The 22500-nt window shown below is 38.0% G+C and overlaps 1 protein-coding gene across 4 annotated transcripts in view; it reads right to left on the minus strand.

Annotated features, from left to right (window-relative positions):
- LOC138043285 (delta-1-pyrroline-5-carboxylate synthase-like) overlaps window positions 1–22500 on the minus strand; it is a 183722-nt gene that overhangs the window by 101406 nt on the left and 59816 nt on the right. For 3 of the 4 annotated variants that reach the window (XR_011131223.1, XM_068889476.1, XM_068889478.1), the window contains exons 5-7: window positions 21045–21059; window positions 11546–11767; window positions 8309–8468 (exon numbers count right to left, since the gene is read on the minus strand). Coding sequence is in view for 3 of the 4 variants with exons in the window: in XM_068889476.1 (XP_068745577.1) it covers window positions 8309–8468; window positions 11546–11767; window positions 21045–21059 (397 nt within the window). In the remaining variant the exon portion in view is untranslated. The remainder of the gene's footprint in view (window positions 1–8308; window positions 8469–11545; window positions 11768–21044; window positions 21060–22500) is intronic. The other variant, XM_068889477.1, reaches the window with a different exon arrangement.

Below are 22500 nucleotides of genomic sequence, written 5' to 3' on the forward strand. Positions count from 1 at the left end.
CTTCTCAACAAAACGCCTACAGAAACATTGACTAAACGAATCGACACGATGCTTGGATCATCCACCACCAACGTAGAGATATATTCAGCGACTCTTGGGGCAGTAAACGGAAGTTTTAGCATGAACATTGAACCTCCAAACATGGCGGACTCCAGCAATGCAACAGCTTCTCCTTCCCACGACAGCTCCGAACCTGAGACAAGCCTAACCGAATTAAAAGGGATGCTATCTAATATTCAAGAAACCTTATCGTCGATGAAACAGGAGAATCTTAGCCTAATTAGAGAGGAACTATTGCATTTAAAAACAACTCTCAAAGACGAAATGCTAAAGTGGAAGAAGTTGGACTCCACGTTGGAACAACCTTCCAAAGAGAATGCAGAGCTAAAAAAGGAGCTCCAATTTATCAAGCAGAAATTACAAACAGTCAGCGAGGAAAAAGATAGAATTGACTTTAACCTGGAAGAATTACAGCAAAATACGCGTAAAAGCTCTCTAAAAATTCACAGCATCCCTCAAGAAGCTCATACCACAATCAAGGATGTTGTTTTAAAGATAGGAGAGGTATTGGATGTGCCGATCTTTCCGGGTGACATCGAAATTTCTCACCAGCTCAAATCACAAAACAAACCAATTATTGTTAAATTCCTGAGCCACAAGGTTAAATCCAGTCTTTACAAAAAGCGTACAACGCTCAAGGATATAACGGTGTCTGATCTGTTTCTCACGTCAAATTATGCTACTTCACTAGGACGACGAAATCGCATCTTCTTAAACGAAAACCTCACAGCCTACCGACGTAGTGTTGTCAAAAAAGCAAATGGTATGAGGAAAAATGGATTGCTTGTTAGTGCGTGAACAATTGACAGTAAGATTCTTGTTAAGACTTCACCTTCAGGATCATCAGTAAGAAATCACTGCTTAGTAACTCTGGTACAGGGGAAGGGTTTCGAAAGAAATCCAGCATGCAAGAGGTTGTTTCCAATGTAACGTTGCTTTCTGTTTCTGCTATAAGTACTTTTTGTCCCCGATCTTGTTTCCTGTTTATTTATGTATATGCTTTTGTTGTTACCCTCCTAATCATCGCCCAGTTAATTAACAGATTCTCTGCTGGTAATCTTTTCCCTGATCGTATAAGAAAACACAGTATCTTGTCACTTAACCTTCGGGGTTTGAGAAATCGTGTCAAAAGAAACAGTATATTTAGTTTTTTAAAGGATAAAAATTGTCAATTCTATTTCTTACAACAAATTTATTCAGTACCTGATGACGTGAATACGCGGAGTAATGAATGGGGAGGTGACATTTTCTTTTCGCATGGATCAACACAAAGCCGTGGTGTTTGTATCTTAATTGTCCCTTCATGCAGCTATACTGTTGAAAGTCTCAATAGGGACCAAAATGGAAGAATCATTTCAATTAACCTGAGCTCCGGCTCCGCAAATATTTCTTTGTGCAACATATATGTCCCCAACGATCTACAACAACAGTTACCGTAATTTCCGGCCGATTACCCGCCGGTAATGCGTTAATTTTCCAGTAAACCGCGGTTGCTGCGGGTAATAGGAAGGTGCGGGTAATGCGATAATTTTTAAATCTCAGGTAAGAATTTGACAGATTGAAACAAGTTAAAATGAGGATACTTAAACCAACACTTCCTTCAAATCTGTGTGTTGCCTCGTTCGTTGATTCAATCTTTAAAATGATGCTTTGTTTGCCGTAGTCTTTGTAAAACCGCTCGATGAAAGCCGAAGCAAATTGAATGAAAAACAAAAATCTTTCCCTTCCACCATGTCACAACTTGTCACCGAATTAAAAGTAAATGAGAACGAATTTCTCACTTTAACACATCCTTTTAAATTTTAAGAAAGAGTTTATCGTGAGACACAATTCAATGCTGAAAACGTAACAAGATGCGAATGTGTTTATTTTGTGATGCCACAAATTTTTCCGTTCAAAACAAATCTTTTACGATCTAGTTTAAATAATTTCAAACCTTTACTACTTAATTAAACTGATGCTTCCTTAAAACTTGTGTGTTGCCAAGCTTGTTTGTTACCGTAGTTCAATCTGAAAACGCTTCCTATTCAAGATTTGTGTGATGTTTAATTCTAGTGTTCTAAAAGCCCTCAATGAAAGCCGATGCAAATTGAATGAAAAACAAATCAATAGTGTTTAAGTGATTACTGTATTTCACTGCTTTTTTCTTCGCTTAATTTAAAAGCATTTCTCACCTGCACTCCTTTCAATTTTGTATGTGAAAGATTGAAAGCATTTTTTGTGAAAGCACGCTCAAAGCTATAGAACAAGATGCCGACATATTTCACGGCACCGCATAATTATTTAGAACGTGATTGTCGGCACGTGTGTAAACAAAACACTAACTACAGTGAAAAATTTGCTGGATTGTTCAGAGCATCAGTGAAATGTTCCTAGCTACCCCTGGCTTGAGTAATAGAGCATTTTCCTGTTTTAAGCGACTTCTTATATAGGCCCGGTCTTTTGCCCCTGGGTATGCCTAACCACCACTCCATCAGGTATTTTTAACACTCGCCCCCACTTTCTCTCAACCTATCAAAATGGCGCTCAATGATCAATTGTAAAGATGTTGGCCTTCAATTCGTATTCTATCGAGTCTTAGCGTTAATACATTGGATATTTAGGTCGTTTTAACAAGACAAACCAGAAATGACCAAGGAGAGTGTTTTATTAAAAGCCAATTCTTAGCAGAAAATGCTGTCAATCTTCTGCTTTGTAAACAACAACATGGAATATTCATCGCTCCAAGTTTGTGAGTTCTTGTCTCGGAAATACAGTAGCAAGATTTTTTCGATTTTGGGGTGCGGGTAATAGGCCAGTGCGGGTAATCTGTTGAACGCTTTTTCCCCTTGTGACAAAAATAGACCGCTGCGGGTAATCTGCCGTGTGAGTAATCGTCCGGAAATTACGGTACCCTTTTTGCGCAATCTGAATAACTTTTTAATAACAAATGTAGACATTGGAAATCTCATTGTTGGCGGTGATTGGAATGTTACCCTGGAAGCTGTTGACAAAAAAGGTGGGTCCCAGTGGATACCCACCTCATACCGCAATCAACTCATTTTCATGATGAAAGAATTTTCACTGATTGATATATACAGGAATCTTAATCCAAGTAAGCTGTGTTTCACCTACGAATCCAACACATTAAAACTCTCTTCTTGCATTGATTTTTTCCTCGTATCACAACCCCTGGCAAATCGAGTTTCTCATGTGGATACTTTAGTTTCCATCGTGCCTGATCAAAAAGCAATTAGAGTCCAATTGCAATTGGAAAATGACAATAGAGGCCCTGGGCTATGGAAATTTAATAATTCATTGTTAGAAGACGAACTTTATGTTAAATTGATCACTGACAGCTATGCTGTCATCCAAAACAAATACTCAGAAATTGAGGACAAAAGGCTGAAATGGGAACTCATTAAGATGGAGATACGTGGGATCACTATTCCTTTCTCTAAAAATAAGCTAAACAGTTACACCAAAAAGAAAGGGACATTCAAAATAGACTACAAGTGCTTGACAGAGTCATTTCTAACAGTCCTAATACAGACTGTATTAAGAACGAAATAAATGAATACAATAATTTAAAAGAAGAAATTGATCTCATTTATCAAAAGAAGGGTAAAGGTAGTATCATACATTCCAAATGTAAATGGATTGAATGAGGTGAAAAGCTGACCGCTTTCTTTTTCAACCTAGAGAAGAGGAATTACAATCGTAAGTCAATTAAAAAGCTGGAGGAAGCAGGAGGTACAACCTTGACTAATGAGTACCAAATATTCAACGAAATTGAAACCTTTTATAAGCAATTGTATAACTCCGGATTAGAGGAAAACGACTTGTTCGATTTGTTTGTACAAAGTCTAAAAACTCCTAAACTCCAAGACCAACAGAGAAACGAATTAGAAGGCGAAATTACACTGACAGAGTGCAAAGTAGTACTGCGGACTTTCAGTAGCGGGAAATCACCAGGTGAAGACGGTTTTACTTGGGAGTTTTATAATTGTTTCTTTGAGCTACTAGGACAGGACTTAGTAAACTGTTTTAATGAGGCATATGTGAAAGGCGAGATGTCAATATCCCAGAGAAGAGGTGTAATATCTCTCCTCCCAAAAGAAGACGCAAACCTCCTAAAGCTTGCAAATTGGCATCCGATTACGTTATTAATTGGTGACTATAAAATTGCATCAAAAGTCATAGCTACGAGATTTGAAAAAGTTTTGGATCTCTTAATAAGTCCTGGCCAAACTGGCTTTCTGAAAGGTAGATACATTGGGCAAAATATTAGATTGGTCAACGATGTAGTAGAACAAACAAAAATACAAAATATTCCAGGTATCCTTGTACAGCTTGATTTTTGTAAAGCTTTTGATACTATCGAATGGAGCTTCATTAAAAGAAGTCTCGCACTCTTTAATTTTGGAGACCGTACACAACAATGGGTCTCGACTTTCTATAATAATTCGGAGAGAGCTGTTCTCAACAGTGGATTTTGCACAAATTTCTTTAAACTGTCGAGGGGAGTGACACAAGGCTGCCCTTTGTCCCCTTATTTATTTATCGTAGGGGGGGAAATCTTAGCGTGCAAAATCAGACAAGACAAAACAATAAAAGGAATAACAGTCTTTCAAAAAGACCTTAAACTAAGCCAGTTTGCCGACGACACAACTCTTTTATGCAATGATTGCAATTCGGTCAATCGAGCTATCACGGTTCTTAATTCCTTTGGAAATCTATCTGGCCTCAGGCTGAACCCGTCAAAAACCAAAGCGCTTTGGTTAGGGTCATTAAGAAATTGCAAGGACGAACCCTTTAACTTTAAGTGGCCCAAAGAACCGCGAAAACGAAAACGAGGAATTCAATTTTAAAGGCAAGATGCAAAAACTTGACACCGTTCTTGGCATATGGCACTCTAGGAACCTCACTCTTTTTGGTAAGTGTCTTATAACGAAATCCCTGGGCATCTCACAGCTAGTTCACCCACTTTCAACAATCGATTTCCCAACACAATTGGTTCAAGCTGTTAATTCAAGTGTCTTTAAATTTATCTGGAAAAATCGAAGAGACAAAATCAAACGCAAAATTATGATCCAAGACTATAACAAAGGTGGCCTACGTGCTCCAAGCATTGAGACCATGGCTAAATCACTTAAACTGGCATGGACATCCAGGTTCGTACAAAGTATACCTGTGCATGACGACAAATCATGGAAGGTCATTCCCAACCACTTTCTCGATAAATACGGTGGCTTGAACTTCCTGCTACGTTGTAATTATGATAAGAATTTTCTTGATAAGATGTGTCTTCCCTACTTCTATAAGTTGATATTACTACATTTCTTAGAACTTAAAATTTCTTATAATACGCAGTTTTGCCGGTTTGTATTATTCAACAATAAAGATATTTTAATTGGCGGCCATTCATTCTTTTATAGAAGTTGGTTGAATAGAAATGTCTTTCTAGTTCAAGATACAGTACCGCCTGGAAGTATTGACCCCTTTACCGCGTCATTGCCGCGTCACCCTGTCGCGACTTTCCCTCGGTATTCCCGCGGTAGGCCGCTTTTCTGCCGAGGGAAATTTGCGGCTAGGCTCCAAAGTTGCCGCGGGAAAGTCAACCGAGGTAAACCCTTGGTAATTAAAATTCCGCGGTAGAGTTGGGCTTCCGTTGACTTTGTGTTTCGATAAGGTATTGTAGATTGTAATGTTGAAATCCCACCGAACAACAGAAACTGAACAAGTTTCGGCTGAAAATTGCGAACAGCAAAGAGGGTTATAGCCGCTGATCATGCACCTTGGTTTCCTTTTACATGCGAAAAGAATATCCGTACTGTAGCTAGATTCTGACCACATTTGAAACCTTCTTTGCGACATGCAGTGATTATTTCGAAGACTTATGGTGGACTATTCATTCGAAGGTTCAACGCTTGTCCCACTTGCGTGGACTTCGCCGTCATTTTATACATTTAAGTTTATGGGAGAAAATGTCCGCTTGTTTTTTGCAGCTCAGCGCACGGAACATACATTTATTCATTTATTATTTCGATATCCTGTAAACAGGACAGGGTTTTGACAATATTTACAAACTGAAAGCTTACATGTTCAGGGTGAACAGCTCGAAAACCTTGCATGACCAAGTTACGACTTCTTGTGGTTTCCTACTGCAGTATTACTTTCTAAGGTTGTTTAGTGTAACAAATCACAAAAAAGAAAAACACTCCAAGGAAAGAACCCAGGATATCAAACCCCTGAAACAGTCGAAAATTATTTGATCTAAACTGAAAAGATTGCTTTCGTGCTCTGGGTAATCATTGGTGCATATCGGCATGGTTATGCAAATTTATCATGAGTGGACGCCCGCTGCGAAAAGAGTTGCACGTGAAAGCGCAACGTGAGCACTGGAGCAAAGATGGTTCAAACATTCTAAAGTTTGTTTCGCTTGCTGGTTTTGCATTTCTTAAAATTCGTATGCAAACGATGAGCGTTCAGATAAGTAAGAGACTTCTTTTCTCCACTAACTACAGTCTATCCTTAAATTTATTTTCCATGCGTAATCAACATGCTGCAATTAAAAAATATTTATGGAAGTCAAGTACACTATTGCACAAATGATAAAACAACGCGAAAATGTATTTTGCTGCAATTGCTATGATATAACAATTTATTGCTGATGAAAAGCGATGAAAAAAGAAACCATTCTTAAATTATTCGTCGGTACGTTTGGTCTCAAAATAGTACCGACAAAGGCTCCGATGCCTCGGAAGAATGTTGCGATTAAAATTGAAATTTGACAAGTTAAACAATAATACAATGTATGTGGAAGGAATACCTGCTTTTAACCAAAATGGCGATGATAAAACGAAGACAATCGCACAAGTTTGAATTTCAGGTCTCCAAATAAAATAAAGTCAGGCTTAGACGAAAGGAGATACAATTGAACCATTTCCAAAACCAAACAAATAATTTCTCACGCACACATACAGTATTACAACCTGGAGAACAACGAGTGTTGCGTTGGCTGGATAATCAAGCTGTCGCTTACACTGTATCTTTAAAGAAGTCTTGAGTTTTACATTATATAAAGATTATAAAATTTGAGTCCTTACGTAAATGGCACACTTTCTCATTTTGATTACAATTTCTTGCATTAAGAATCGATTCTTCACACCATGAGATGTAAAATTTGACAGTCTTCCGCTTATTTTACAAGAGAAACAAATCATTGTTCTTTCCCGCGGCAAGCCTCGTCTTTTCTCCCGCGGCAAATTTCCCGCGGCAAAGTGCACCTCGGTTTTACCGAGGGAAAAAAATTTGCATACCTTGGTGCCACGCGTCCACTACCTGCGGCAAAGACGAGGTATTGCCTCGTCCCTAGGGGTCAATACTTCTAGGCGGTACTGTATCTTAGGAGATGATGGTAAGGTACTCTCTTACTCGGAATTTTTTAGGAAATTTCGACTGAACGGTAATTTCTTACAATACATGCAAGTTGTTTCTGCGATTCCTAAGGATGTGATAGAGGACGCACGGAGACACCACATTGATAAAACTAGTATTTTGTCCAAAAGCTCCTTCCAGCTCTCAGTGGACCTTTCATCAGATTTACTTAAAATGAAAAATAGAAATTACTACTGGCTCTTGATTAGTAAAGATCAACAGGAAATAAACGCTAACATGAAATGGGAAAGAGACTTCCTTCCTGAAAAAATACTTGCAAGGCATCATTTCTCCCGTGTGAAAAATATTTGCAGAGATAACAAACTAAGAGAATTCTACTTTAAACTCTTACACAGAATTGTCGTCACAAAAAGAGAACTGTTCATGTATGGTATTGCAGAAAATGTGCTCTGTCTTTACTGCAGACAAAATGATTCAATAATTCATACTTTTTGTAACTGCCACTGGACCAAGTGGTTTTTTTCAGAAGTAATCAAATGGTTCAATGTTGAAAATGCCAACAGTCATTAGTATCACATTCATTCAATTGCCACTGTTGGGTGCTCAGGACTTTAAGAGCTGCTTCCTAAGCTTGGCTGGCTTTCTACGTTCACTACTATCAGTAGACAGTTTCATGATGGCATCCACGAAAGACAGAACGTCATTCGGGAGCTATTAGAGCCAATCAGTAATGGTATTAAGGAAGGCTGTCTGCTGGCACCAAATATCAAGCTAATTTTTTGCTACATTCAGAAAGGAAGCTACTGACGAAAAAGTTAAAGAAGACTTTTCATAAACAAAATCTCAGGGCATACCATAGTTCACATACCTCCAGCAGCCTGGCTTTCCACAGATGGCCCTGTCTCATCCACCAAAGTAAAGAATGTTCCTACTTTGCGACCATCTAATACTTGACGAATCACATAATCACTACTGGTGCCATTTGCTATTACCACACTGGTGCCTCTCTCAAGGGCCCACTTAGCTGCCTAAAAAGCAAGTAGGTTTTAAACATGTAAATTGTCATGGTAACTAAGAAAGTTCCCTCAAAACTTTAAAACATCCATTGCTACATGTACACCAAAGATGGGACAACAAGATTGCTATCACTGTATGAATGCAGAAGATACACGGATGTCCAGGTCACATGATCGAGGATGAGAAACCCATTAGATACTTTCACTCAATGTTTCAAAGTTGCCATTGCTGACTTTTTGAAAAATAATGTCTCTCCATCTACAATATTGTGCTGTTGTTTTGTTACCAAAGTTTGCATAACTAACTCTTTTTTATTCCCACAAAGGAAAATAGTGTCCCTTAAGAGGGTATAAACTTAACAATGATGCTGGAAAGAATGGTGTTGTTTCGCTGACTTAAAGTACGGTGAGCCACGTTTTTTTTTGTGCTAGTTCACAGCATGCAATAAACTCCTGCAATGATTATTCAAAACAAATATAAATTTTAAAAAATCACAGGAAAATTTGGGAAACAATTTGTGCAGACACATGGCCACCATGCATGGGGATGGTAGCTTATTTCCATGAAGCTGCAGTCCTTTTTGGCATTGAATGGTGACTGCTCACTTCATAACACCTGATTTAGCAAACAGCTTTTTTATAAAAAGGACCAAAATCTAAGAAAACACAGTAATAATTTTAAATTTTGATCCAGTGGTACTCCTATATACCTTCAACAATTTATAAATTATGCAGCTTTCCACTTGCTTAAGTATGACTCTGGGTTGATATCAAAGTATTTCACAATTTCATTTAAAATGTTATTTCCAGACACTCAAACAGTCCCAATTGTCTGGAATTTCGCTGATCAACAGCCATAACGATTACCCATGTCGTCTTGCTCTTTATTACATACACACTGAGATTTACGCGCCAAAAAGAATCGAAATAAAAATAGTCTCTTCGCACACGAGAGAAGGCAGCTGATTCGTCATACAATTTTTTTCACTACTGAAAAATGACGTATCTACGCCCTTATTGGCTTTTTCATTATTTTCACTAGTGAACAAAACCGTGTCGCTTGTTCACCGCTCCTCTTGACTGACAAATAGCACATTTCTAAGAGCTTTGGCGCATTTTCTTTAGAAAGATGGCTTCAAATCAGACTAACCGTTTTCAGAGCCTAGATTCATCATAAGAAGAGTGTGTAGACAGACAGGAAAATGAAAATACCAAAAAACAGACCAAATATGATCTGTTCCACGAGTTTCTTGTTTTGAAACGCGAGATGAGACAAATGGATGTATTGACTCCTCAAGAGCTGAACAAGTTTCTCAGTGAGTTCCTTATAACGGTTCGCAAGAAAGAAGACAATGAGGAATACGAGCCTAATTCTTTGAGGGCATTCTTGGCTAGCTTTGAACCCCATTTGAAGAAAAAAAAAACTGTGGACTTTGCCTTATGAAAGACGTCCAGTTCGAGCAAACTCGGAAAGCGCTTCAGTCAAAGCAAAGGGATCCAAAACTGAAAGGCAAGGGCAACAAGCCTAATGCTTCTCTTGCTTTAAGTCCGGGTTACGAAGCTGCAAGGAGCACAGAAAAATGTGTTGGGGAGAGGTAAAACTTTGTCAAACTTCCACAGGGCAGGAGTACCTCGAATTCAAAGAAAGAGAAACCAAAACTCGTTCAGGAAACGATCCACGGAATGTAAGAGCCATTGCTGTTTGCTGTGCCGAACAACGAGAAATGTCCAGTAAAGGCCTACAGACAATTATTGTTGGAGTCCTTGATGATACACTGTCTGACCACCTACAAGCTAAATCTGACCTCACTCTCGTGGACGCTGCTCACATAAGCCGACAAGCCGAGGCAAGAAAACAAAATCAAACCACTGTCCGTGGGGTAGAAACTCAAAACGATGTTGATTACGTCAGTCAGCCACGCTCTCACAACAAACAAAGTCTATGCAGAAAAGCGACCCGTGGAAATGAAAACCGACAATGCACCGTTTTACTTGGCAATGAACAATGTAAAATCTGGCTCTGGCAAACCGTGGTTCAAAAAAGGTCCAGTTGGTGCAAATAAGCTTAATACCTTAATGAAAACAATGGCACAGAAAGCCGGACTCGGGCCAAACTTCAAAAACCAGAGCGGCAGAAAAACTATGATTCAAACTTTAGTCAACAACAACATGCCACCAACTGATATTATGCAACTGTCAGGACACAAAAACGTACAGAGTATCATTAGTTACTCTACGGTCTCACAGAAACAACAGTTGAACATGTCTCACACTTTCACTGGACTGAGTTCAGCAGAAAGAGCTCCCCAGTCTGGCTCTTCTATTCCGGAGAAAAGAAAGCACGAGTTTGACAAACTCACTCATCCAAAATTTCGTCCAACTTTTTCTCAGCAAAGCAAGCATGCAGCACAGCAGCCCTTTCTCTTTTTTCGGGAGCTGTTATAAGCGGAGGACATATTAGTGTGGCAATGAACACTTTAAATCAATCGCCCACTCTTTCAGTGCGAGAAGAGAACCCAAACAAAACTTATAAATGAATCAAACCTCTTGATTCGGATTCTGACTAGTGTTTGTCAATTCAAGCATGTGGCAACAAAAAATGAAGTCTCAGGTTTTCACTTCTGTATTTCATATTTCGAACTATTTTGACAATATTTTTAGGATGCCTTATTTTATTTCAACTAGTTCTGCCTTTTAACAGCATTTTTGCTTGATAATTAGATTTAAAGTATTTTACAAGGAAGCCATTTCAGTGCAATTCTCGAACTGTGAGGCGGCTTGACTGCGCAATGTTTTCCTTTGAAAGAAAATAAAGATACATTTATTTTTCAGTTATCTTCGCTTATGAATGTCGGTATGTATATAATAAACAAGTTATTTCACGGTTAGTTCGCTTGTACGATTTTTTTCACTCGTTTTGTAAAACAAACGAACGAGCGCAGCGAGTGAGTTTGTTTCACACAACTTGTGAATAAAAATCGTATGCGCTCACCAACCGTGAAATAACCTATACTTAAACTTAAAAAATGGATTGAACCTCCATAGGTTTTGGGTGCTTATGGTTCCAGTTGAATAATCAGTATTTATACCTTGACCTTGGATTCCATGCCTCCACGTCCTACACGAGACTTGTCCCCATATTCAATATTGCTTACATCATTGGGTCTGAAAGTGTCCAAGAGACGAGATTCTGGCCGATCAGGAGGGCCACTGTAAATGCCTTGCACATCTGACAATATTATGAGCAAGTTGGCTTTCAACTCTACAGACAGCAGAGCAGATAGGGTGTCATTGTCTTTGATACTGATCACCTGAAATCGAAACGAATTTCATATTGGAGCACCACTACCCTGCTAACGCAATTCTCAAATTCATTAATAATTCATAAAGTCAACTGCAAATTACTGCATGTATACCACATCATACATACATACATACATCCATACATACATAACTTTATTTCGATTCGGATTTTTTTTAGAGTAGCAAAGAAATATGCTAGTATCTCCGAATGTAATCTAAAATAAAAATGCAAACTACACAATAACAACGATATTAAATTACAATAGCTTAGATTATAATATTACGATAAAACTAAACAAAAGTATGTACAATGAGATAAGACATAATAAAAACTAAAATATATATGACTTGATATTCTTCCTAAAATTAGTTACGCTAGGCGCGGTTCTAAGTTTATCAGTTAAGATATTCCAGTATTTGGTTGCAGTGAATTTAAATGAGTTTTTGCCATAGTTTGTAGTGTTCACACAAGGTTGGTACAACTTATTTATACCTCTAAGCCCTTGGGTATTGCGTCTCAGAATAAGTAAGGATGTGATATACGCAGGTGTTAAAGCATGAAGGGCTTTGTAGACCATTATAAGCATGTCTTGTATTCTTCTTGTTTGTAAAGTTGTCGTATTCAAATTGTTGAGCAGAGTTTCATATGTGTTGTTATTGTCATCAAAAATAAGACGTAGAGCCTGCTTGTTTAGCAATTCTAATTTTCGCGCGTTTCCGGCTCCGCAAAAGTGCCATACATTACTACAATATAGAAAATACGGCACGATGAAAGCTTTATACAACCTAGTTTTAGTATTACTGGATACAATATTTCTGAAACGCTTAATAACCTTAAGCTGGTTGTTAACACGATCACAGATGTCGGAAACATGTTTACTAAACGTTAATTTGCTGTCTAAGTTAACCCCTAATTAGTTAATTTGATCTTTTTTCTTAATTTCAATATCACCTACTTTAAAATTGTATTTACGGCTAGTTTCTCCAAGGATCATTACTTGAAATTTTTCAGGATTAGCTTTCACATGCATGTGTTTGGATACCCAATAAAAAGCAATATACCACTCTCCAGTGAAAGTGGTATATACCACTAAAATATGCACAGTGACAACTTGCACAAAAGCAATGAATATTTACATCTACATGTATGTAATGGCCGTGTCCAAAGTTTGTACTCTTTCTTCAAAGTCTTTCGTGGTAAAAAGGCCCGCTGGGTTCCAAAGTACAGGACTTCACTAATGGATTCTGTTTCTATTCCTCGAAAACCTTACACGACCATTTGGTTTTATAGGCTGTTGATTTCGGTACTGCGTTATCAACACTTTTCGACTGCCGAAATCTCTCGAAAGACTTTGTTGCGGTATACATCCTGACTAAACCACTACTGAACTTGTAAATGTAACTTTCACATCTCAGAATAAATTAAATTGCATCATAGATGCAAGTTAATTAAGCCAATGAAAAACATCTTTGATATTGAAATTATCCAGGAAGGAATGTTAGATAGCAAACAATTCTAATTGGAAGTCTTTGTTTATGATTTGTTTGAGAGTGATTATGAGAAGTTATTTCCAAAACTCATGCTTCGCACTTCATCAGGGTATCCAAACACCTCGAAACAATAAAAGCACTTGGCCTACGGCCTCGTTCTTTCATTTGTTTCTCGGTGTTTGGATACCCCAATGAAACACTCGCTCTCGTTTTGGAAAAGTACATCCAGGAAATAATATGTATCCAATTTAGCATAGTTTTAAAAGGTTATACAGATACCATGACATGATCATAACAAACCATATCGGTAACTTATGTAAGGCACAAACTGGCACACCAAATGATTGACAGTCAATCTAAGCTAACGTTTAAGAATAGAGAGCCATTGCCTTACTCATGGGTAGGTGTTGTAATATATGTAATGGCAATGGTGCCATATTTTCACAAACACTGTCACAGTGGTTATAGATGTAAACAAACCATGATTTCTTAGGATAACAGGATACTGTTGCTCTGAAAATTAATAATTCAAGCCCACAGATGAGGTGTGAAAAGTGAAGGCAATTTGATGGATGGATACCACAGGATCATCACGCATTTAGAAAGCTTTTACGCAATGCAATAACACTTCTAACATAAAAATAATGAACATTTCAATGCAAATATTAACAAAACACTCTGAGAGCGTAAACTGGGTTGTGTGTGGTACAAGTTAAACAAAAACCCAGGGAACTGACTTTGGAGGTATTAAATGCATTGAAACTGGGTTTTCCGACGAGTAATGCTGGCTGGGCTGATTCAAAAATAAAAAATTGAAAAAAATGGGAATCCAATAATATTGCTACTCCTGGTAGCTCCTACTATCCCACCATAAATCGAATGCAATCAAACTGAACTTCACTCGAACTCAATAGGCCACTTTACAGTTGTGGTTAAGTTACCTGACCTAAGAATAGAAATGAGGCTGCTGGTGACCCTGCTAATTGATACAAATCTTTGTGCTTTTCTAATGTTAATGTAGATTAATTAGAATTACAACAACACCACTTACATGAGAAACGCAGTGAGGTCTAGCTGTATCAATATAAGGTCACCAGCAGCCTCGCAGCCATTCATAGGCTAAGTCACTGAGCAAACAACTGTAAAATGGTATACTGAACTCAATCTATGGATTGCGTGCGATTGAATTCTGCAATCAAACTCACACAAATTCATGATTTTTGTTGCTGATGTTGAAAATCAATAACAAGTTCTTGGAGGCTTGACCTACTGCAGTACACCTCTGAGTTTCATGCTTCTTATGAAGCGATCATCAGGCAACTACCAGAAAGAAGGAATACATGGTCTTTCACAGTGATTAAAAAAAAAAGCAGTAGTGCTTCGTTTATTGGCTAGGATGCAATTCTTCAATGATTAGAAGCAACTTTGAAAAAGAGATTGAAGGAGGCCTGAAACCATCATATGAATCCCTTGAAGAGGCCTGAAGTTCAGTTGCATCTATTAATGCCAAATATGATCCTTGCTAAAATGGTTGCCTATGAGCAAGAGAAGTTATGACTTATAAATGAGAACAGAAGCCTGAAAGTGGAGCGTCAGAGTACTACAAACCAATTGAAGATTCTAAAGGGTTCCCTCCATGACTTGGCAAAATATTCTTGAAGAGACTTGGTTAAAGTTAAAGGAATTCCACTTGGTCCTGAGAACCAGACAAACGATATTGTTCTAAAAATTGGTGAGAAAATTGGTGTCAATAAACATGAGGATGTCATTTCGACCAGCCATCGTCTTGCGATAAAAAAGGCTAAATCTAATGATGGAGCAAGTAAGGGATCACCATGTAGTACAGTCAAGTTGGTCAGATGCAATGTGAGGGAAAGATTTTATAACGCAAAAAAAAAAAAATTCTCGCATCTCATGATTTAGGATATTCGGAGGAAAGCAGGATCTTTCTGAACCAAAGCCTTACAGAAAGAAATAAGAAGCTTTTCAGGAAGTGTCTTACAGTCAAGAAGGATAAACATTTTTAATTTATATGGACTCAAGCTCAAAAGATTTTTATGAGGAGGGATGGAGAGCTAGGTAATCTTTGTAAAAGATCCCAGTGACCCGCCAAATCATGCAGCCTGAAGAAATGCTCAGTGGCATGTGAGTATATACTCCTGTTTCTCACTAAATGTACAGAATGAATTGTCAAAAATGTAAAAGTAGTATTGTTAAAGTGCTAAAATGCCCAATTTTTATTTTTCTTTGGATTTCAAAAGTATGTTAACTATTAAAACATCCACAAGAAAAAACAAACTCGCTTAAAGAAAGGCAAGTGAGTGTGAATGTTTCAAAGCAGTACTTTCAGAAAAAAAATCCTTCAATCACGCCATTAATTACCAACAAGTACATGTAGGCTCAGAAGCGTACACTGTACTAGTAACAAACCACTTCTAAATAATGGCAAAAAGGTTACAATGTCATGTGTCAGCAAATGTCGTGTGATGTCTTCCTCCAATCCTTGGTACCAGAAAATTCGTGGTATCATAACAATACTAATAATTTACGAATAATATACTATAATATAACAATATACTAATAACAAACAAAAGCTTCTGCAGTTGTAACTCCTTTAAAGAAACATTATTTTATCAACAGAACTAGAATGTCACCTGGGAGATCGAAATCACCTTGTGTGCCTTCAATTTGCATAACAACAATTTATGTGCTATAAACAACTCAGTCACGCTTTTCTCATGCAATTCGCCTTGGAATATATCCGCTATTTTGGCAAGATATTACTCAGCACATGTATTTACTTTTCATTTCTTCTGGCTTTGCAAACGCGGAATGGATACAGAAAAAGTCCAAACAAAACAAGTTCCCCATCAAGTTGCCTTAGAGAATCTGCCTCTCTGGGACTCCAGGAAAATTAAACTTGATTCATGTTGATCTTCTTCTCAGCCATCAACATAGTGATCGTGTACTGAGCGTCGAATTCACAACCAACCTTAATTTAATTTGATAAGTCGCATAAAAGGAATTTCAAACATGGACAAAAACTCATCAAACCACATATCTAGCTGATTTGAAACTATACACGAAGGCAGCTGATTTTTGACCCAATCGCTCGACTCGACAGTGTGACAACAATCTACATTTGCGGTGACTGTCATACAAACGGTTCGCATGGAAAAAGGTGTTCTCATTGCTACCTTCATAAACATTTCTTTGAATGGGATTTTAGAGTCCTATCATGTGAAAAGTCTTTGTGCAAACATACTAAAAAATCATCATATTGTTGCAACATTTGTTTGCATATGATACATGTAACTCCTGAGATCGACCGTGCATTGACCTGAAATTTTTCATCTTAATTGTTGCAAGTTTTGTATATTACCTTCCTTCTGAGATGTTGCAGCAAAGAAGTTTTTGCAGTCCGGATTTCTTAACAGAAAAAAAGTTCTTGTGGTGCCAACTTCTAACCGCAAAGAAATTCTTGCGGCTGGTAGGATTGTGGTTCAGGAGCCACAAGAAGCCACCAGAAGTTGCCACCCTGGGGACCAAAAAGAAGTTCCAGCGCATGCATTATTAATTCTTGGGCTGTATTGCACTATGTTACAAATCCCAAGTCATGGTATCCTGTAACCAAATGCACCATTTATATCTCGTCCATGCCTAACATACAGCATTTGAAACCTGTGACGATAACACCACATAAACATGACACCCCATACAGAGCATGAGGGACTGGGCCCAGATGTTTGGCGCAACAGTTCGTCAGCTCTCTGTCAGACGATACCAAGAACTGGAATGATCTCTACCACAGAGAAGTGCAACCAGGGCATTCAGTCTTCCTTAAGCCAGCTGAACAACCTGCCTTGGAGGCCAATGAGAGGGACCAGGCGGGAAATGAAGACAACGAAGTATGATTTGTCAAGTCTAAAAGAAATGTTGTCTTGTTATTGGGTCAAAAACATTGGTTCAGGGGTAGTAAAAGTAAAATACTCTTTCACATGTAGAATAAAGGGGTTTAGTTTCTAACAAAGCTGCGGTGCTGTGTTGGTGGGGAAGGGAAATACAGAAATGGTTTATCAAATTGACTACTGTGAAGAAATTTGAAAGCTGACGTTTTGAATTAGGACTTCTTTTCATAATGAAGAAACTGTGAAATTCTCCGGTGGCAATACTGTACAACTTGTTTTATACAAGATTCATGAATATTTGTCTCTAAGATTTTCAATTACATATCTAGCAATATACAACTTCTGGAAAGTAACTACATGGTATTACTTGAATCATTACAATTTATATCAATAAACTGTCATTTATCTTTACAGGAAATTAATCATTTTGCAAAATGGCCTGTTCGCAAGCTGACGAAAAGCAAGTTTCTTTGGAAAAATCAAAAGTAAGATTTCTAGCACTACACAGATTTGATCTTGTAGGAGAAATAATACTCCTTTACCATACACCCGATTTTAAAGCTGTTATACAACCTGTAAAAAAAAAAAGCTCTCCAAGAATGCCATGACTAAACCTATTTACTCAATGCACTTGTTTGATAAGGCGTTTAAACTGCCCCAGGGACTCTGCAAGCCTTACTTCTCAAGGAGCTGCAGCTAAAGCTATTTTTACAATAGTTTGTGTGTAGTAATGGAACTGTTAGTTCGTTCTAAGAGTCTCTGACGTTATAAGCAGTTTCACGCTTTGCAAACTTAGAACATAAATATTCCATAGCCAACCCGTGCAGATACTTATAAACCATTGTAGCATTTTGTATTTGCTGATTGCAAGGTAGATTCTCCCATCTCAGAAGCTCAAACAAGTGGCCAGCATCAGCTTCATTGTAAGTCAAAACATGGGCTGCTCTATTAGTAATTATTTCTGTACCTCATTCTGCAAAGTTATCCCACAGTTTCCTCAAACAACATTGCCATAGTCAAAATGTGGATGAATATATTAGATCGTAGTTAATAGAGGGGACTGGTTTGGAAGCTCGGCAAACATCAAATGAGCAAACAAAGATGCCAAGATTTAGGTTGGAAAGTCCATGACCGTGCACAAATTCTTTTGTTTTGCACTCATACACTATGCATGAATTATGTAACCAATGCATTTCTATTGGCTAGTTCCTCAGTACAGAGTAAACAACTGTTGTGTCTTGTGCACGGTCAAGGCCAAAAAAGAGAACAAAAACCTACAACAAAGAAATTTGTCGGGTTTCATAACCATTCCCCTCTATTAACTATGATTAGATCCAAGGTTGCTTGAGGAGCAAATTTAAGTGTCTTGTGCATTTTATCACCCAATGCCAGAAGCATCAAGTTTCTTGCTAGTTTATAAATGTGACTGCCCCAATCACAGTTGTTCTCGATGGGTACTAGTGATTTTGCGGTAATAACATGGCTAATTTGGACATCATTAATGGCAATTGTCAGGGAATCTGTGAGAATACGTAGCCTCTGCCTTGATGCAATGAGCACGAACTCGGTTTTTTGTCGTATTTATAGTAACTTTGTTTGCTGTCAGCCAATTGTGAGCATTTTCTAAATCTTGATTTAGACGAACTGAATATTGTCTACACTGCAACCTGCATATGTTAGATGGCCATAAATCAGCGTACATCCTGGGCTGCCAATTTAGAAGACCATTAACCCATTGATCCCTGAGAGTGACACTTAGCAGATTTTAATCTGTCTAACGCCAGACAATTTTACTTTGGTGAGCGTTTGAGGTGTGAATGGGTCAATATACAGCAACAATAGTAGTGGCCCTAAAATCGTCGACTGGGGAACGACAGTTAATTAGAGTAACCCTTTGATTGAGCACATTTGTATACGATTTTCAAACTAACACCCAAACCATCAGTAACCATTTTCATAATTATATGCCGTAATGGCTTAATTTTGACAAGAGGATCTTGTGATCAACTGTGTCGAAAGCCTTTTTAGATCTGGCAAAAACATTGTTTATCGTGCAATGATAAAATTAATGTTATATGCCCAAGTGTCTGGGCCTCTGAGCGTGACAGCCAAGTGAATATATTTCTCTTTGCAAATGATTTCGTGCTCTTCTAAACAGACATACAATTAATCATAAAGCATTCTTTCACACACTTTAGCCACAACTGAGATTACAGAAATTGGGTGATAGTTGTTTAGATCATCGCCTCGTTCTCGCCCTTTGGCGCGGTACTGGGTTCCAATAGGCATATTGCGTGACAAGTTATATTTTATATATGGCATGACACGTTTTACATTTTGTAGCAAGTTTTATGTATGAGCTAAGATGTTTTATTTAGAGAGCAATAAGTTGGTAAAAGTTAAGAATCCGATCCCACCAACGTGTCGGTTGACACACCACCAACACACTACCGACACGTCGGCCAACACAAAGTTCTTGGAATGATTTACTGATACATGGATATATCCTAGCTGGTTGAGGGGTATGTACGGAGTGAATTGATCTGAGTAGATGACAGTTCCAGGTTGGATATGTGTAGTGATGAGACGATGAACAAGGGTCTCTCTAGTTCGGTGGGGAACGCGGAAGATGATAAAGATGAAGTCTCAGGCAACGCGTTTGCCAGAGTGAAAACTGGGTTCTAATAACACTTGTCGTAATGGAAAGTGGGTTCTAATATCACGAAATACAAGATGGTGGTCAAAAGTAAATTTCTCACTTTCCGTCGAAGACATTTCCGTTCAGTTTGAAAAAGGTATGTTTAGGTTTTCAACAGTTCAATAGGGCCCAAATGAGTCACCGACACGCCACCCACGCATCTTATATGTTATAAGATTAAACGGCGGCCAACGCATCAGCCAACAGTCGACCAACAGTCGACCGACACGTTGGCCGACGTGTTGGGCGACACGTTGGTGGGAATTGGATTCTTAACTTTTACCAATAAGTTTTACTTATTAAATGATAAGTTTTACATATGACAATCAGTATTTTTGATACAAACGGCATTCCATAAAAGGACGTCTCTATAGAATTTGGGTGTATTACCTAGTAGTTTAACATTGTAATTGCAGTTTAGTAGGAAATTTAGACCTACAGTGTATGTACTTGCTGGAAAAAAACTGGGACCCAAACTGCTTTGGAAAAAATAAACCAGAGGAAAAATTGAACTGACATATGTAACAAACCTAGGCACTTGTGACCTAGCTTCTACGAACACTGAACCTTTCATTTTGCAGTACTGATTAGCTCTGCTGACTAGCTACTGTAAAGAATTTAATTTTCTTGAAATGTAAACGTGATGAAGACCAGCTGAAAATAGGCTGATCGTTTATGAGATACATGTCTAAATCTAGCGATTCAAAATTTGAAAGGAAACATAGCTATCGTTTCATCAAGCACCACATCTTAAGTCAGTTCAAAATACCTTTAAGTTTGTGGCCTGAAGATACATGATACAAGATATTAGGAGGTGGTACATAAGGCTTTCGGTTGTAGATGATTATTCTCAATGTCCATGTAGGACAATTCCGAAAAAACACAAAATAATACTTTATTTCTGCACAAAGTTTCATTGCTTGGCTTAACCAGATTAAGCCTCCATAAAGTTAGTGGCATCAATACAAATATCTCTGCTGGTTCGAAAATTGTGCTTCACTGGAAACAAGGAAAACAAATTCAAAAAGGCTAAAAGCGGATAGTTAAAAAGTTAGAGCTCTCCTCTTTCTGTAACCTTAGTCTCTCCTTGTAAGACAGATAAAAGATATGTTCAATAGAACAAAATCCTTTCACGGGCCTGGTCTTTGACTTTTTATGTATCATTTAAAACTAATAACTATCACTTACCGGTCCTCTCCTCATCTTAACAAAGTGGAAGGCACAGAGAGAAGGAAGGTGATGCGTGAAAGGGAAGGAGACAATACTAAAATTAGAAATGTTGGTTAACACCATTTATCCTTATAAAACTTGTAATGAACATTCAACCAATTTCACAACTGTTTTAAAGTCCCACACATGACTAAAACAAGTAAACAGACAAAATAATGGAAATTAAATGTGGCAATCCAGTGATAAAATTCATGGATTTCTGGTAACTTATGGAATGCACTACACTGGATGGACTGGATCACATTGAAGTGAAGTGAATTTTATTGGAATGGAGTAAAGTGAAATGAAGTGAGTTGATTTTAATAATTATTTCATTGTATTGTAATGTACATCTTTCTGGAATTGAAGAGCTGGGTGCATAAACACCCTGTGTAATGAATTTTAGGCTGCTTTTCAATTCTGCTCAAAGTTGGCCGAAATTTTGCTTGTTGCCTACTCTTCGACTTAAAAACAATCCCCTGCATTTTTACCCCTCAGAAAGTTCCTTGAAAAACATGTGGTGCCCAAAAGATTTTACCCATAGTGATTTGAACCAACCACACTTAACCCATTGGCATCCAAACCAGCCGTAACTGGCCGCGCGCAACGACACCTGAATTACCCAAACGGCGGCTTGATCTAAGGCCTCTACCCACTCTCCCTTAGAAAATCTATATGTTTTGTTGTTATGGAGATTTAGTAGGATAATTGACCAATCATTTAACATCTTGTGAGCCTATTTTGACAGCTGATAAGAGACCCCACAAGGGCTGGCTTTTTTGCCCTTTCGATCGCGCGATCAAATCACGCGAAAACAACAGCCGATGTGCCAGATAACGCATCAAACGATGGGGTTCATGCTTTTTTTTTCAGATTCAGAAGATCTAGGGATCTAAGGGATCTTTTACGGTTTTCCTGTAAGAGGAGGGGATACTAGAGACAACAATTTTGATTTAGATCGCTTTAAAAGTGACGAAGAAGACGGTGAAAACCAAGCGACCGATGATAAACAATGATCAGCTCGATAATATTCAAATTCCAGATTACGTGGCAGCTACTGCTCTTTATTTCGTTTTAGATAATCGTAATGAATTAAATATTTTTGTTAGTTTTCATAGGAGATGATCTATGGGAATTAATGGTAAACGAAACGAGTAGGTATGCCTGTCAAAAACTCTTAAAATCCCCGAGCACATTGCCTTTTTTCATGGAGTAAGCTGCGCAGAATTAAAGGCCTTCATAGCAATTAACGTCATAATGGGCATTGATTAGCTCCCGAATTTAGCTTTATATTGATCAACTGATGGATTTTTTTCAAATAACAAGTTTTTTTTCCTAAAATAAATTGGTAATCGAAGGGATTTTCGCCTTCAGCATACCTCCGAAGATCAGTATCTTCAACGAATAAATCAATCCGATCGTGCGTTTATATTCC

Source organism: Montipora capricornis, chromosome 3 (genome assembly GCF_036669925.1).
Source record: "Montipora capricornis isolate CH-2021 chromosome 3, ASM3666992v2, whole genome shotgun sequence".
Classification (NCBI taxonomy): Eukaryota; Metazoa; Cnidaria; class Anthozoa; order Scleractinia; family Acroporidae; genus Montipora; species Montipora capricornis.